Here is a 17252-nt window from a genome sequence, read left to right on the forward strand (position 1 = left end):
TGAGATCAATTCCCCTGTAGTTTTTTTGGCCACGCCAATTGTCCGTTTTTGGAAACCTCACTGTATACTCTTGACGATCGTCGGGGTCAATTTCCTTCCCTTCCTCTCCCCTCAAACAGACACCTTGCGAGGTAGGTGGGGCTGAGAGAGTTCTGAGAGAACCCAGCAGGCTTCATGTGAAGGAGTGGGGAAACAAACTTGGTTTACCAGATTAGAGTCCACCGCTCTTAACCACTACACCAGACTGGATTGTTAATTATTCATACATACATTTAAAATGCTGTTTTAATGTCCTAATGCATTGATATTCGTCACCTTGGGGCCATATTTGGGTGGAAATGCAGCATATAAATGTTTTAAAAAACAATTTAGTCTATCATCCAAATTAACCATTCCACATTCAGCAGTCATATATACACATCAGCAAATGCCTGTTTTCGTTTTGCAAAAAGAAAAAGAAAAAGCTAGCCTTACCAAATTTGGTTAAAGATTTTAAAAATGCAGCAACTTCGACATGTCCCATATGCTTGGCCTGTAAGACAAAATTTCAATGTCGGTAAGCACCATCACACAATTTGCACATAGATACATGTGTACATGCTGTTGTACACTGCACACTTCAAGTGAGACCCAGCTCCAAATACCCTTCAACATTTTTAGTCAAATTGGAATGAAGAAGAGCTGTTTTTATATGCCAGTTTTCTCTACCACTTAAGGAAGGATCAAACCGGAGCAAAAGTACAATAAAATAAATAAATAAACATGATGGCGGGGGGGGGCAAAGAGGTAAATGCCCCCTTCCCCAGAACTGTGGCCCCGATTACTGCGATTCTCTCCCCCACACATACTTTTTCCAGCTAAATGACCAGGAATACAATCACAGTTCCCCCAACGTCACGTATTCGGTTCTAATAAAAGCATGTCATAGATGTCTACATGATGCATTACCACTTGAAGCGGACTCTTCCCATCATAGCCCTGCTGATTCAGGTCCACGCCACCCAGGTGCCAAGCTCTCAGCCCATCAATATCTCCCTTAAAAGCAAGACTGGAAAAAAGGGAAAAAATGTAATCAGTAAGTAATAACAATGACTGTAATGACTACAGGAGAATTACTCAACTTTAAGGTTAACAATAAGGAAATTGTAATTGTTCAAGACTTTCTATTCCTTGGCTCCATCATCAACCAAAAGGGAGGCTGCAGCCAAGAAATCAGAAGGAGATTGAAACAGGGAAGGGCAGCCACGAAGGAGCTAGAAAAGATTTTTAAGCGTAAGGATGTGTCACTGGCTACCAACATCAAGTTAATTCATGCCATCGTATTCCCTATTACTATGTATGGGTGTGAAAGCTGGACAATGAAGAAAGCTGATAGGAAGAAAGTAGATTCCTTTGAAATGGGGTGTTGGAGGAGAATGTTACGGATACCGTGGACTGCCCAAAAAACAAAAAAACAAATCACACCTGAACTGACCTAGAAGCTAAAATGACTAAACTGAGGCTGTCATACTTTGGTCACATTATGAGAAAACAAGAGTCACTCGAAAAGACAATCACGCTAGGAAAAGTTGAAGGCAGCAGGAAAAGAGGAAGACCCAACAAGAGATGGATTGACTCTATAAAGGAAGCCACAGCCCTCAATTTGCAAGCCCTGAGAAAGGCTATTAGGACGTTTTGGAGGACATTGATTCATAGGGTTGCCATGAGTCGGAAGCGACTTGACGGCACTTAACACACACACAAGAAATTACAATAGGACATATAAGTAATCTTTCTGAGTCAGACAAATAAGCCTTCTAATACGCTGTCTTGAGAGATGTTCTAGTCGGTTTACAAATTTACAATACATGCAGGTCTGTTTAATTGTCATGACTTTTAAGAAATAAATTCTAGGAGCTGTACAGATAAACTGCTAGATACAAGTCCCGTAGCACCTTAGAGACCAGCTCAACCAAACTGGCTTCCTCGGGAGGTGGTGGGCTGTCCTTTGGAAGTTTTTAAGCAGAGACTAGGTGGCCATCTGACAGCAATGCTGATTCTGTGAAGTTAGGCAGATGATGAGAGGGAGGGCAGGAAGGGATGAGTCAGTGCTCGGCTCTCCTGGCCCTTTCTCACATGCACAGGGTAATGCTGATCGCCACTTTGGGTTCAGGAAGCAATTTTCCTCCAGGCCAGATTGGCCAGGGATCCTAGAGGGTTATTATTATTATTTTTTGCCATCTTCTGGGCATGGAGCAGGGGTCACTAGGGGTGAGAGGGGAGGTACTTGTGAATTTCCTGCATTGTGCAGGGGGTTGGACTAGATGCCCTCCCTCTCATGATCTGCCTACGGTCATAGAACAGCATTGCTGACAGATGGTCATCTAGCCTCTGCTTAAAAACCTCCAGGGAAGGAGAGCTTAATAGCACCCGAGGAAGCCTGTTCCACTGAGGAACCACTCTAACAGTTAGAAAATTCTTCCTAATGTTTAGATGGAAACTCTGTTGATTTAATTTTAACCCGTTGGTTCTGGTCCGACCTTCTGGGGCAACAGAAAACAACTCGGCACCCTCCTCTATATGACAGCCCTTCAAGTACTTGAAGATGGTTATCATATCACCTCTCAGTCTTCTCTTCAGGCTAAACATACCCAGCTCCTTCAACTTTTCCTCAATAGGAGTTGGTCTATTGTGGCCTACTGGAGAGGATTCTCCAGGCATGTTCCTGAAGGGCTCTCTTTTGGCCAGACTGAACCTCGCAGTCACTCTCTCTAAGCCTAACAATGGTTGGATAGCCATCTGTCAGCAATGCTGATTCTATAACCTTAAGCAGATGATGAGGGAGGGCATCTTGGCCATCTTCTGGACATGGAGTGGGGGTCACTGGGGAGGTAGTTGTGAGTTTCCTGCATTGTGCAGGGGGTTGGACTAGATGACCCTGGTGGTCCCTTCCAACTCTATGATTCTATTCTATCTTAGGGTTGTTGTAACAACAAAATAAAGAAAGGAGAACCACATGTGGAACTCTGAGCTCCCTGGAGCAGAAGAGAAAAGCCAGCATGAAAGAGAAGCTTATGTCACTCCATGGTAAACTTCAGGGCTGTTTTGTTTTGCTTTTGTGAGGGAAAGGGAGGGCCGCAGGGATTTTTTTTTTTTTAATGAAAGTTTGGAATCAGAATCTTTTGTTCATTTAGCAATGGATTCTGACTGGAGAAAGTAACTCGTAGGGGATACTTTGAAGGAGATACTATTTTGTTGTTCTAAGGGCATGGTGTGGTTTCAGGTGGTTAATCTCATCCACGGTCGTTACCCAACTGGCAATGTGTGGTGATGACATCTCTCCAGTCACGACTACAGTCCTGAAGAGAAAGGCGTGACGGTCAAACCAGTTTCAAACAAATTTATACTTGTTACGTAGATGGGATTCTAGAAGAGTTATCAGATGACAGCTTTGTTCTTATTGACTGTATCCACCTAATGGGGTGTGCGTCTTCACACAAACGCACCCCTCTGTAGACTACGGCTTCCCAAATGCCCCAAACAAAACAGGATGCTCAGAAGGAAGAAGAAGAGTTGGTTTTTAAATGCTGACTTTCTCTACCACGTAAGGAAGAATCAAACCGGCTTACAATCGCCTTCCCTTCCCCTCCCCACAACAGACACCCTGTGAGGTAGGTGGGGCTGAGAGAGTGTGACTAGCCCAAGGTCACCCAGCAGGCTTCATGTGTAGGAGTGGGGAAAGCAACCCAGTTCACCAGATTAGCCTCCACCGCTCATGTGTGGGGAGTGGGGAATCAAACCCGGTTCTCCAGATCAGAGTCCGCTGCTCCAAACCACCACTCTTAACCACACCACAGGAAGCTGCCTACTGGCAGCGCCGCTCCCCGGCATGCCCCGGAATGCCCCCGTGATGCCCGCGTGGGACTTTGCACAGGTAGGACACCGGTGGAAGGCCCAGCTGGCGACTCTGGGTGGTGCTGCTGCGGCAGCGCTGGGAGAATGGCGTCCGGTTCCCCTCGCCAGAGTCCATGCCACCCTGGATGGCTAAGTGGCATGTGCGCTGGCGCAGGGGGGCATGAACACCGGCGCAGCCCTGTCCTGGGCTCCTAAGGACTTTCATCCTTTTGGGTCAGGAATGGGCTGCAAGTTTATACAGTCAGCGTAATTACACGGAAATATGGTTTCCTTAACTGAGCCATTTCGGGCAGCAGATATTGAGGGTGGATTTTCTTTTTGGACATTCTATTTTAAAGAAGTCTTTTCATATGGAAAAAGCGAATGTAAAGGGAGGGCAGGTTGGACCCTGCTATGACTCTTCACCAGTTACTTGAAGTGGAATAGCTGTCTTGCTTGTTCCTGCTGATTGTGTAAACTGTCCTACAAACCTCACTGCGACCTTAACCAAGCTCAAAAGGTTGTTGTAAGGATAAAATGAAGGAGAGGAGAACGAAGTAAGCTGTTTTGGGTCCACACTGGGAAGAAAGGTGGGATACAAGAGAAGTGAAAATAATAATTAAAAAAATACATTACTCTCTCCTTCTTTATCTTATCCTCAGGCTTAGAGAATCCTTGGTCAGCTGCAAATTAGAATCACAGAGTTGGAAGGGACCTCATCTAGTCCAACCCCCTGCGCAATGCAGGAAATTCACAACTACCTCCCCCCACACATTTCCCCAATGTCACACCTCCATGCCCAGAAGTTGGCAAAACAAAAAAACAACCACCACCACCCCGAGACTTAAGGGCATTTTCCACCACCAGTGTCAACAGGAACCAGGGATAATACTAACAAAGAAGAAACTGAGACAGTTCACTCCTGAACGGAGAGGAGATAAATAAACAAAACTAAAAATATTTATGTATTGGAAAAATTTTATACCGCTCAATAGATAGAGAAGAAAGCAGGTTCCCTAGGCTGGCTTCCAACTGGCAAACCAGGGACAAAGAACCACTGCAAATTGTATACCCAGGTGGCATACAAATGCCTGGGTCATCTGCATACCACCATTAGGAGGGACTGTATTCCAATGGTAGAGCATCATGCTTGACACGTAGACAGTCCCAGTTAAATTCCTGTCATCTCTAGTTAAAGGATCTCAGGCAGCCAATGCTGGGAAAGACCTTTCTCTGCTTGTGACCCCAGAGAGATGCTGCCGATCAGTAGACATTACTAAGCTAGATGGTCCATTGGGCTGATGCTATAAGGCAGCTTTGCATGTTCAAGAGTCTTGGTCTTTGCTGGGGCCTTTATAATAATAATGCCCTGACCTGGATGGTCCAGGCTAGTCTGGTCTCATCACGGAAGCTAAGCAAAGTCAGCCCAGGTTAGTCCAAGATCATGTAGTGAGTTTCAGGGCTAAGTGAATCAAACTCAGGTCTCCCCAGGCCTTGTCTGACTCACCACCACTACAAAGTGCTCTATCTCTATATACTCATTCAAAAGGCTTTCCAGAAGATTTCTATTTAGTGCGTTGTGATATTGCCTTTCTTCTAAGGAGCTCAGGGTGGAATACGTGCTTCCCCCTTTCTTCATATTACCCTTGCACAACAACCCTGTGATGTAGGCATGTTAGGCTGAAAGAGAGACTGGCCCAAAGACACCCAGTTAGCTTTGTGGCAAAGGGAGGGATCTGAAATAGGGTCACTCTGCCCCCAGTTTGTCCCTCTGACACTCATACCGGCTCTCTTTTGAACGTCGCCGGGCAGCCCCAACAGGGCTGGCTAGAGCTGTGCCACAAACGTAACCCTACTCCTACAATTTTAACAATCGTTGCAGTTCTCTTCTGTACAAAATCCCTCTGAGCAGTGAGGCAAACAAAAGACTTGGAAATGGCTGCCGGGAACGGAGGAACAGGATTACAAAAACTCTAAGCCGCTGAGCAAGCAATACTACTTGATGAATCAGTCGCCTAAATTAATAGGGGTGTACTAGAAAAAGCTTTCAGCAGGCCGGTTTCACCCAGTGGGTGTGCCCCATGACCAAAGGGGAAAAGGCACAGGCAGTTTCAGATTTCACAACACGTCCCGCCCCGTGAAATGCAGTTTAAAGGAGAAGAAGAAGAAGAGGAGGAAGAAGAAGAGTTGGTTTTTTTATATGCTGACTTTCTCTACCACTTAAGGAGACTCAAACCGGCTTACAATCACCTTCCTTTCCCCTCCCCACAACAGGCACTCAGTAAGGTAGGTGGGGCTGAGAGAGCTCTGAGAGCTGTGACTTGCCCAAGGTCACCAAGCTGGCTTCATGTGTAGGAGTGGGGAAACAAATCTAGTTCACCAGATTAGCCTCTGCCGCTCACGTGGAGGAGTGGGGAATCAAACCCGGTTCTCCAGATCAGAGTCCACTGCTCCAAACCATTGCTCTTAACCACTACACCATGCTGGCGCTCTTAAAGGGGATGCACAGCTTACGTTCAAAATTACATTTCGTTCTTCTTTAAAAGTGACTACCGGAATGAAGGATAAAGAACCCAAGGATAGGTGACAACCATGTGCTTCTTCATAAGAAGAAGGTTTTTATATGCCGCGCAGACAGAATTAGGTGAAAGGTCCAAGGAAAACATCCAAGAATTCCTATGGAAAGGTAATTCTGAACCAGTGCTGTTGTGTGGCTCCTCGCCTGTCCAAAGCTGCTTCTTAATCCTTAAGTGCTGGTAAAATATTTGCAAGTCCTTCAGAAGCATTACAAGTTGAATAGTGGAATGCACTGACTCCAGCAGCCCTAGAGGCGAAAGGAAGAGAAGCCAAGACGGCCGTTCCAGGTTTGTAAAGCACTCAAAATAAGTCTCTGAGGTTCTTGGAGTTGCTGATATGGAGTGTGATACTGGGACAGAGGAAGGAATTTGTGCCCTTTCGTCCTTTGTGAGATCAAAACAGCTGCAAAAAAAGAAAGAAAGAAGCCCTTCTGGGTTACCGAGAGATTCAGAGGAGGAAAAATTAAACCGCAATTAACGGGGTTAAATGAAGTATGAACATATGAAGCTGCCTTAGTCCAAGTCAGACAGGGGTCCGCCTACGCTGGCTGGCAGTGGCTCTCCAAGGTCTCAGGCAGAAGAAGTTTATCCCAACGCCAGATGCTAAAATTGTTTTAACGGGAGAAGCCAGGGACTGACTCTGTATGGGTTCTATCACTGAGCCACAACACATGGGAAGAGAAGTCAAGGCTTGAGAGCCAGTGTGGTATGGTGGTTAAGAGCAGTGGACTCTAATCTGGAGAACCGGCTTTGATTCCCAGCTCCTCCACATGAGCGGTGGACTTTAATCTGGTGAACCGGGTTGGTTTCCCCACTCCTACACATGAAGCCTGCTGGGTGACCTTGGGCCAGTCACAGATCTCTCCGAACTCCCTCAGCCCCACCTACCTCACAGGGTGTCTGTTGTGGGGAGAGGAAGGGAAGAAGATTGTTAGCCGGCATGGTATAGTGGTTAAGAGTGGTGGTTTGGAGCGGTGGAGTCTGATCTGGAGAACTAGGTTTGATTCCCCACTCCTCCACATGAGCTGCGGAGGCTAATCTGGTGAACTGGATTTGTTTCCCCTACACACGAAGCCAGCTGGGTGACCTTGGGCAAGTTATACTCTCTCAGCCTCACCTACCTCACAGGGTGTCTGTTGTGGGGAGGGGAAGGGAAAGTGATTGTAAGCCAGTTTGCGTCTCCCTTAAGTGGTAGAGAAAGTCATAGAATTATAGAGTTGGAAGGGACCCCCAGAGTCATCTAGTCCAACCCTCTGCACACTGCAGGAATTTCACAACTACCTCCCCTACACACACCCAGTGACCCCTACTCCATGCCCAGAAGTCGGCATATAAAAACCAACTCTTCTTCTTCTTCCTTAAAAGGTAGAGAAAATCGGGATATAGAAACCAACTCTTCTTCTTAGATAGCACTTGTGCTGTGTACTTCTATAAAGTCTCAAATTCAACGAGCAAGGGAAGTCTCTCTCTTAATTTTCCATACCTTCCTCAAATTCTGAACCCCCCCCCCCTTTACATTTACGTAAAGGGCAGGGCTCTGAAGACAGGGACAGGCTTGAGTGGTCATCAACAACCGGGGTCACTGGGGCAGAGAATAGGTTTAGCCCCCAACCCAAGGGTGACCTTGAAGGCACACTGTGACAGGCTGAGTACAGAAATGTACCCCAGAGATGCGGCAGACAACCAGAGCAGTGCTCTGGGACAGTCAGGAGGGTACTGTTGAGATCTGAAAGGGGGGAGATTGTTAGAAGTAGTCATACTTAGGTTTCAAGGCAGAGGAAAGTCGTTAGGCTTCAAAGACTGAAAGTCGCGAGTTGTGTTTTGAGGACTAGTCTAGCAGGAATGTGAAGTACAGATCTGAAAGGATATCAGATCTTTGGGTTGTTTCCTTGCCTGAGTGTGCTGAGGTGTTACTGTAGGCCAGCGGGGCAGGGCTGGGCCTGGTGTGTAACTAAGGGCCACCACAAGGATGCAGTCGCCATTCTGAAGTGATTTTAAAATGCCGCTAGGGCTCGATCTTGGTCGGGCCCGTGTAGGGTTGCCAGGTGCCCGGTGGTGGCGGGCAAACCTCCGGCAATTCACTCCTCTGCCTGCCGACCAGCTGAGGATAGGCGGGCAAATGTGCACACGCGCGGGCACACAGCGGCACGTCACTTCTGGGGCCTTATACCACTCAAACTCTTAGTTTGAGTGGTAAAATGGCCACTTGGGATGCGGCACTTCTGGGTGTAAATGCATTGCAAGGGGCCATTTACCCCTTGCAATGTGTTTACACCTGGAGGTGCCGCATCGCAAGCAGCCCTTTACCACTCAAACTAAAAGTTTGAGTGGTATAAGGCCCCTCGTGAGGCGGCCCTTTCGGTTGTAAATCGGAAGTGATGCGCACGTGCGCACCGACGTGTGTGTCACACCGAGCTCTGCCCAAAAAGTCTCCCACAGGAGGAGAGGGGGGACCTGGCAGCCCTAGGCCTGTGGCACTCTTCCTCCCCCACCCCCACCTTGCCAAAACAGCCACAGGAGGAGAGTATGTGGCCATTTTGGCTCTGGGTAAGGCATGGGGGGGGGACAAGAGCCCCTCAGCCCAGTGCACTGCCGGCCTGATCAGGGTCGGGCCCTCATGGCATTTCAAAATCACTTTGCATCATGTCTATCTTAGCCCTTAGTTGCAGAAGGAATTTGGTGTAGGACATTACAGTCCTGTCTGAGAGACTGTTGTACTGAGGCACATACCGTGTAGAACTTAACATCCCACAACTCCTGGTTAAGTTTTGATATTTACCTCAGCTACATGTCTTTTCTGAAATAGACTTTATTCTTATTCACTTTAAATAACCTTTTAAGCATGACTCTGCAACTTTCAAACATTTCTTGTGGGGCTTTGGCAAGCACACTGAGACCAGATTCACCGCAAAAGCAAACAGGCGGACAGAGGATAACCCACTACCACTCAACAGGAGTTTTCCTTTCTTGTCCAGCTTCAAAAAAGGTCCAAAGGCAGAAAAAGCCCAGTTTTGTGGGAAAGTGTTAAGCTGGGCTTCAACACTACATACACAAGGCTTTTAACAATTTGGTTCCCATTTTTATGATTCTTCATGGGGTTTTTTACAAAGACGATGGAGACGCTCACAGCTAAGCTCACACACTGGCATACCCACGCTACTGCCAAGCAAATGAAAACATCCCCACTAAAAAGAATGAAATTGATTAGCACAAGTCATTTATTTAACCAAACCATTTGCCTCACGGTTCATATATCGGGTTAATGATGTTCCTGGCATGGGAAAATTGCCTTTCAGATTCCAGCCCTTTCCCTTCATTATGAGTCAGGAGATTTACTTAAAAACTCTTTCATCAGAGGCATGGCTAATTATGTCCTTTCCACCATCTTAGATATACACAAGATTAGTAATACGGCAAAAGATTTCATAAGAGCATCTGACAAATAAGACTTCAAGTGGAATTGCATGTATTAAACAGGACTTGCTCCTGACTCAACCCTAACCAAAAGGTTGAGGTGGCAGCTACATTCATATGCAGATTTAAAACCATTTTTGAACAAGTTTCGAGAGGGTTGCCTTGTTGGTGTGCAGTAGAAGAACTAGATTTGAGTCCAACAGCACCTTAGAGACCAACCAGGTTTTCAGGGTATGAACTTTCGAGAGCAGCAGCATCTGTCGAAGGGAGCTTTGACTCTCAAAAGCTTATACAGGCACACCTCGCTTTATTGCGCCGCGCAGATATTGCGTTTTCAAGCAAGCCTATCGGCACCATTTCCCCAACAGCACGCGCTCACTTCATGTCTCTGTGTCACATTTTTATAATTCTCGCAATATTTCAAACTTTTACATTATTATTACAGTACACTGGTAAGCTGCAGTACTGCAGTCCAAGCTCTGCTCACGACCTGAGTTCGATCCCGACGGAAGTTGGTTTCAGGTAGCCGGCTCAAGGTTGACTCAGCCTTACATCCTTCTGAGGTCGGTAAAACAAGTTCCCAGCTTGCTGGGGGTAAAGGGAAGATGACTGGGGAAGGCACTGGCAAACCACCCTGTAAACAAAGTCTGCCTAGTTAACGTCGGGATGTGACGTCACCCCATGGGTCAGGAATGATCCGGTGCTTGCACAGGGGACCTTTACCTTACCTTTACATTTTTTAGACAAAATGCTATTGCACACTTAATAGACTACAGTATAGTGTAAACCAAGACCGGGCAACCAAGATTAAGTTAATTCATGCCATAGTATTCCCCATTACTATGTATGGGTATGAAAGCTGGACAATGAAGAAAGCTAGGAAGAAAGTAGATTCCTTTGAAATGCGCTGTTGGAGGAGAGTATTACAGATACCGTGGACCACCAAAAAGACAAATCAGTGGGTTATAGATCAAATCAAGCCTGAACTGATCCCTAGAAGCTAAAATGACTAAACTGAGGCTGTCGTACTTTGGTCACATTATGAGAAGACAAGAGTCCCTGGAAAAGACCGTCATGCTAGGAAAAGTGGAAGGCAGCAGGAAAAGAGGAAGACCCAACAAGAGGGGGATTGACTCAATAAAGGAGGCCACAGCCCTCAATTTGCAAGACCTGAGCAAGGCTGTTAAGGATAGGGCATTTTGGAGAACATTGATTCATAGGGTTGTCATGAGTCGGAAGTGACTTGACGGCACTTAACACACAACACACATAGTGTAAACATAACTTTTATATTAACTGGGAAACAAAAAAATTCATGTGACTCGCTGTATTGCGGTGGTCTGGAACCGAACCCGCAATATCTCCAAGGTATGCTTGTACCCCAAAAATCTTCCTGGTCTCTAAAGTGCAGCTGAATGCGAATCTAGCCTATTGAACAAGGATCAATGCAGGGTTTGTGTTTTTGCCATAAAAAAAAACCCCAACAACGTGCAAAGCATCCTTCGGTGCAGATTTGAGTGGAGGATCACAGTAACAGAACAAAAGAGTGAGGAGCCAGTTGAACAAAATGATTAAGGGTCTGCTTCTCATGAAGCTGCCTTCTACTGAATCGGACCCTCGGTCCATCAGAGTCAGTTTTGTCTACTCAGGAATGGCTCTCCAGGGTCTCAGGCAGGAGTCTTTCGCATCACCTACTTGCCTAGTCCCTTTAACTGGAGATGCCGGGGATTGAACCTGGGACCTTTTGCATGCCAAGCAGATGCTCTACCACTGAGCTATGGCAGGCTCCCCATTTCTCATTTGGGGTTACCCTCCTGGGCCCATTCAAAAGACAGTGGGCTGGATCCAGCCAATTTTTTTGCTCTGTCTCTTCCAACTCCCCTCCTTATTACAATTTGCATCACACGTGGTTAGTCCATGCAGATCCCAGGACCCCAGCATAGACTTTTAGGTGGTCCAAGAGGACCCCCCTCCCCCATTTGTCTGTCAGCTGACTGGATCCACCCCACAGGTTTCATCTCACTGTTCACACTCGAATTGAGACCGCATGATGAAGCTTGGAGACACCAGCTCAATAGCTACAGAGCCAGTTAATACAGCAGACTGAAATAATGACTTGATGGAGGAATTACCAACACAGTCTCCTGTGGATTAATCAGGCGTTGCTTCGATTACGCAAGAACAGGAATTTCGGGATACTTCGCCATAGCAGGGTTAGAATGCCAAGGTCACCCAGCAGGTTTCCATGCAGAGTGGGGATGCGAACCTGGGTTCCCTAGATCCTAGTCTGACACCTTAACCATAACACCACGCTGACTCTCCAAACGGCCCATACAAAAACTACAAAATTGACAACTGTAGTTCACAAAGTGTTCATCCTACACGCACAGTACGGCTACGGCATAGTTCCATGCTTGTGGGAGGAAATCTTCTAGGCCCAGACACCCACCTGGAGAGGGAAGGTACCAAGTGGCTATGAAAGCATGGGGAAACCGTGGCCCTTTCCACTGTGCATGCAGGGCAGTTGTTATCCCAAAAGGGCCCAATACATAGCATGCATACAGTGCTGCCTGTCAAGGTCAGACAGCGTTCTGTGCCACATGAACACACATGAACGCATGAATCTGCCTTATACTGAATCAGACCCTCGGTCCATCAAAGTCAGTATTGTCTTCTCAGACCAGCAGCGGCTCTCCGGGGTGTCAGGCGGAGGTCTCTCACATCACCTACCTGCCTAGTCCCTTTAACTGGAGATGCCGAGGATTGAACCTGGGAGCTTCTGCATCCCAAGCAGATGCTCTACCACTGAGCCACGGCCACTCTTGTGTATGATCCACTGTGCTACACACAGCTCACAAGCCGTGCATTGGCAGCTATTCAGAGGTTGCTAAACCTGTTGATTGTTTATGATTGTTGCCTAATGTAGTACTGAAAAACAGGCAAGTTACAAAGTCCCCGGCAGCCCACAGTATGTGGTTGGCAGGTGGCATTCAATTTGGCAGATCACAAGTTGTACAGGCCTGTCTTAAGAGGACGGCACAAAGAAGAACACTTCTATACCTCTTTATCTTTTTCAGGAGTTCTTACATATCCTCCCTCCACTCCCTGCATGAAGAGAGTTAAAGCCACCCATGGGAGATTGAGATGTTTATAGCTGAAAAGTGTCACCCAGATAGTGAAGAGATTACACTTCTCTGTTGGTGAAGAGCCTTGATAAGCAGGGTAGTGATTTTGCGCAAGGGGAAAGATAATTCTGCCTGGAGCACATTCAAGGATATGGTTCCTATCAGCCAGCCTGCCCCGTGCCTTTCTTTAATGCAATCTTTGCAACCGCTGGGACAGATGACAGATTAAGATAATAAAAACCCCACTCCATATTTTATTTCTCCGGAAGGATAATCAGGTATTAGAGGCATGGTCAAAGTTCCATCAGAATCATAATTTCCCCCCTGACAGCTGTGATCAGAACTGAACACCCATTTTAGTCTACAGATGGGCTATGATAACAGGCTTGAAGGAAAGCATCCTTGGATTTCATAAAGTGGCATTTTGATATATAGGAAAGAGAGAAGAGCTAGAAAGAAAAGGGGAATTTGGATGCTTCCCTACACACTCTTGGGGCTTACATTTTTCCATCTGGGGGCAGCAGCCAAATATGAAGAGGTGAAGGTTCACTGGTTTTTTCCAGTAATTACTGAAACACAAATGTCAATCAAACATAATCTCCGGTCAAGTAAGACCGGAGCCAATTTTAGCATACGGCTCGTTTATGGTGGCTATATGTTTTCTGCCACTTGACATTTGGGTTTTAAATGTTCAGAAAACCATGGGAATTTTTTTAGTTAAAAAAAAAATAGAGCCACACACTTGTGGAAACACCCTTGGAGAAACAAAGAAGCGCATTAACTGGAAACCCAGTCTTGGCTACCGAAAATGTCTCGCTACAAATTTCATTGTAGGCTTTTCTGCGTTCCAGCTCTACAATGTGTGCTCGAAGGGTATGCTCTACTCAGTTCTTAGGTATCCTTCGTCCTCTGCGAACTCCACCGTATTTCAATAATTTAACTGTCCTGGGTTTTCAAAGAGCCTTTATGCTTGCTCGTTTGAATGCCGCGCCATCAGCACTGCTAAATGGAAGGTAGGGCAATTTATCCTACTCAAAGGGACTTTGCTCATGCAACACGAAGAAAGTTGATACACTTGCTCAGATGATGCTGGAGTGTCCCCATTTCAAACTCCAACGTGACCAATGGATTACTCCTATTTTAACTAAACTACCTGCCACCGTAATAGGTGATAAAGCAGCCCCTTTTTGCTGGTGGATAGAGATCCAAGTATAACTGGCAGTGGCCAAGTATCTCTCCACCTTATTTTCCTTAAAGAAATAGGGGGAAAAACTCCCCATTAACTGGTTCTTGTAGGTTATCCGGGCTGTGTAACCGTGGTCTTGGAATTTTCTTTCCTGACGTTTCGCCAGCAACTGTGGCAGGCATCTTCAGAGTAGTAACACTGAAGGACAGTGTCTCTCAGTGTCAAGGGTGTAGGAAGAGTAATATATAGTCAGAAAGGGGTTGGGTTTGAGCTGAGTACTGTACTCAGCTCAAACCCAACCCCTTTCTGACTATATATTACTCTTCCTACACCCTTGACACTGAGAGACACTGTCCTTCAGTGTTACTACTCTGAAGATGCCTGCCACAGTTGCTGGCGAAACGTCAGGAAAGAAAATTCCAAGACCACGGTTACACAGCCCGGATAACCTACAAGAACCAATGAACTCTGACCGTGAAAGCCTTCGACAATATCCCCATTAACTGATCAAGACCAGTGGGTCATGGGAGCTAGAAAGGAAATGAAAGACTTTTGTGCAGGTGGTTGTTCAAATCCCCGGGGCCCTTTTGTTGTCCTGTCACACCAGCCAGTGAAACAGGTTCTTCGGAGGGCAGAAGAGGCTAACGTGGGGTCATTTTTATACATGTAAAGCATATGAATTTTTTTTTTTAGCTACTCCCCTTAATAAGCATGATGGGTGAGTAAGATTGGACGGAGCAGCCTCCAAACCTGTCAGCTGAGAAGTGAAGGAGATGTAAGTTTCTTTAAGCAAACTGCAGCCGCGGCACACAAAGTAATCCTACAGATATGTCCATGGGATAGTTTGCAGTGTTCTGCAGGCAGGCTTTTCTGTATAACACCCCCCCCACACACACACACACACACATTGAAGCAGCTGGGGTCCCCGAAGGCATTCCCACCCCAAATCCCTACAATCCAAAGCACGAGAGATGGGAGAACAACCCAGCAAGGGGGTGCAGCATTCCCTCTGCAAGACAGTCATGGGTGAACTCTAGTCACAAGGGAAGGGGCCGTGGCTCAGTGGAAGAGCCTCTGCTTGGCATGCAGAAGGTCCCAGGTTCAATCGCCGGCATCTCCAGTTAAAGGGACCAGTCGAGTAGGTGATGTGAAAGACCCCTGCCTGAGACCCTGGAGAGCTGCTGCCAGTCTGAGTAGACAGTACTCACTTCGATGGACCAGTGGTCTGATACAGTGGAAGGAAGCTTTGTGTGTTCATGTGTTCACATGCCTCCGAGGAGCTATGGCGGTGCCCTTTTCCTTGAGTGACTGCATCCCACAGAAATCAACAGATCTTCTTAATCCCAGGCAGTTACCAGCTAGGGTTGCCATCTCCCCCCTGGTCACCTGCAGGGGATGGAGGTAGGGTTGCCCGATCCAGGTTGGGAAACTCCTGGGGATTTGGGGATGGACCCTGGGGAGGACAGAGACCTCAGTGGGGTACAATGCCATAGAGTCCACCCTCAAAAGCATCCATTTTTTCCCCAGAGGAACTGATCTCTGTATTCTGGAGATGAGCTGTAATTCCGGGGTTCCCCACATCCCACCTGGAGGCTGGCATCCTCATTACCAACTCTGCCTTCTCCACCCCTCTGTGCTGTGATTGGTCACTGTTCTTCCCAGTCCTGGTGTAAGCAGTTCAGACAGCATGGTATAGTGGTTAAGAGCGGTGGTTTGGAGTGGTGGACTCTAATCTGGAGAACCGGTTTTGATTTCCCCACTCCTCTACATGAGCAGCGGACGCTAACCTGGTGAACCGGGTTGGTTTCCCCACTCCTACACACGAAGCCAGCTGGGAGACCTTGGGCAAGTCACAGTTATCTCAGAACTCTCTCAGCCCCACCTACCTCACAGTATTTCTGTTGTGGGGCGGGGAAGGGAAGGTGATTGTAAGCCGGTTTGATTCTCCCTTAAGTGGTGGAGAAAGTCGGCATATAAAAACCAACCTTCTTCTTCATAGACTGCAGCTGCAGTCTTAAAGATGCATACTAAGGGTGTCAGCTCAATGGGATTTAATTCTGAGCATACCTGCTTAGGATGGCACTGTTGGTTTCCTACTCTGCCCTTGATTCCTCCTACTTGATGATCCAGCAAGCCTTTCGTTCGTTCCTTGGCGGCATGAGTCCTGCCACCTGCTCCTTTCTCCATGCCTACCCGGCTTGCCTGAACTGGTTTTTGGAACCAGACTGCGGTTGGCCTTTTCGATTCAGTTTTGCCAGCTGCCTTGCTTGAGATGCCTCAGCCCAGCTCTTCAGAGAGCCAGGCCTTCCCTCTCTCCCTCAAGAAACCCTGCAAACATCTTTTTAAATGTCATTCAGATGGGTGCTGAGCCACTGTGAACTGTGAGGAAAGGCGGGGTATAAAAGTTTTAATAAATATGAATAAACAAAAAAATAAATAAAAGGAATGATGCACATCGCCCCTTCCCAGAGGGGTCCATCTTTGGGCCCACCCCAAGGCCTCAGGAAAAAGGGAATGGAGTTTATAACTATCCACACTCCTCCTCTCAAACCAATTTTTTTAGGGTATTTTGGTAGAATTTTCCCCACAGTGTAAAAAACAAAACAGGACATGGTAATCTACAGCAGTTAACTTATATGATAAGCAATTGCCAATTTCTATCTTATAGAATTCAAATTCGAGATAAAACAGATCCCTGAAAACACAGGCAAAATGCGCAGAAACACAGGGGGACAGCAAGGCGACCTGTGACAGTCAGAAACGGCATGCATAATAAAAGCAAAGACCCGAAGTCTTCGGAGGGGTGACCGTGAGGGAAACAGCCATGCATAAAAGGCCTAAAAGTGGCAAACAGAAATCAAACCTAACATTAAGGATCTGCCTAGTAGCGATCAGGCATAAAGGGTCTCTTGATGAACGTGTGCTGGAGATATTCGTACTATATGCATATATCATAAATATACCTATATCGATAAAAATGCCTTGCTTACAGTGCTATTTTTATGACCTAATTTTTTTAGTAGCGGCTTGAGAGGCATTCAACGATAACACTGAGTACTTGGTAGGTGGTCGAGGATT

At 46.7% G+C, this 17252-nt stretch overlaps 1 protein-coding gene across 1 annotated transcript in view; it reads right to left on the minus strand.

The window, feature by feature from the left end:
• Positions 1–894: 894 nt before the first annotated feature.
• The window catches only part of ASPG (asparaginase), a 72528-nt gene continuing 56170 nt past the window's right edge, over positions 895–17252 (minus strand). Inside the window, exon 14 of the mRNA XM_056851248.1 lies at positions 895–1048. Within this exon, the coding sequence (XP_056707226.1) occupies positions 895–1048 (154 nt within the window). The remainder of the gene's footprint in view (positions 1049–17252) is intronic.

This window comes from Euleptes europaea, chromosome 6 (assembly GCF_029931775.1).
Source record: "Euleptes europaea isolate rEulEur1 chromosome 6, rEulEur1.hap1, whole genome shotgun sequence".
In the NCBI taxonomy this organism is placed as follows: domain Eukaryota; kingdom Metazoa; phylum Chordata; class Lepidosauria; order Squamata; family Sphaerodactylidae; genus Euleptes; species Euleptes europaea.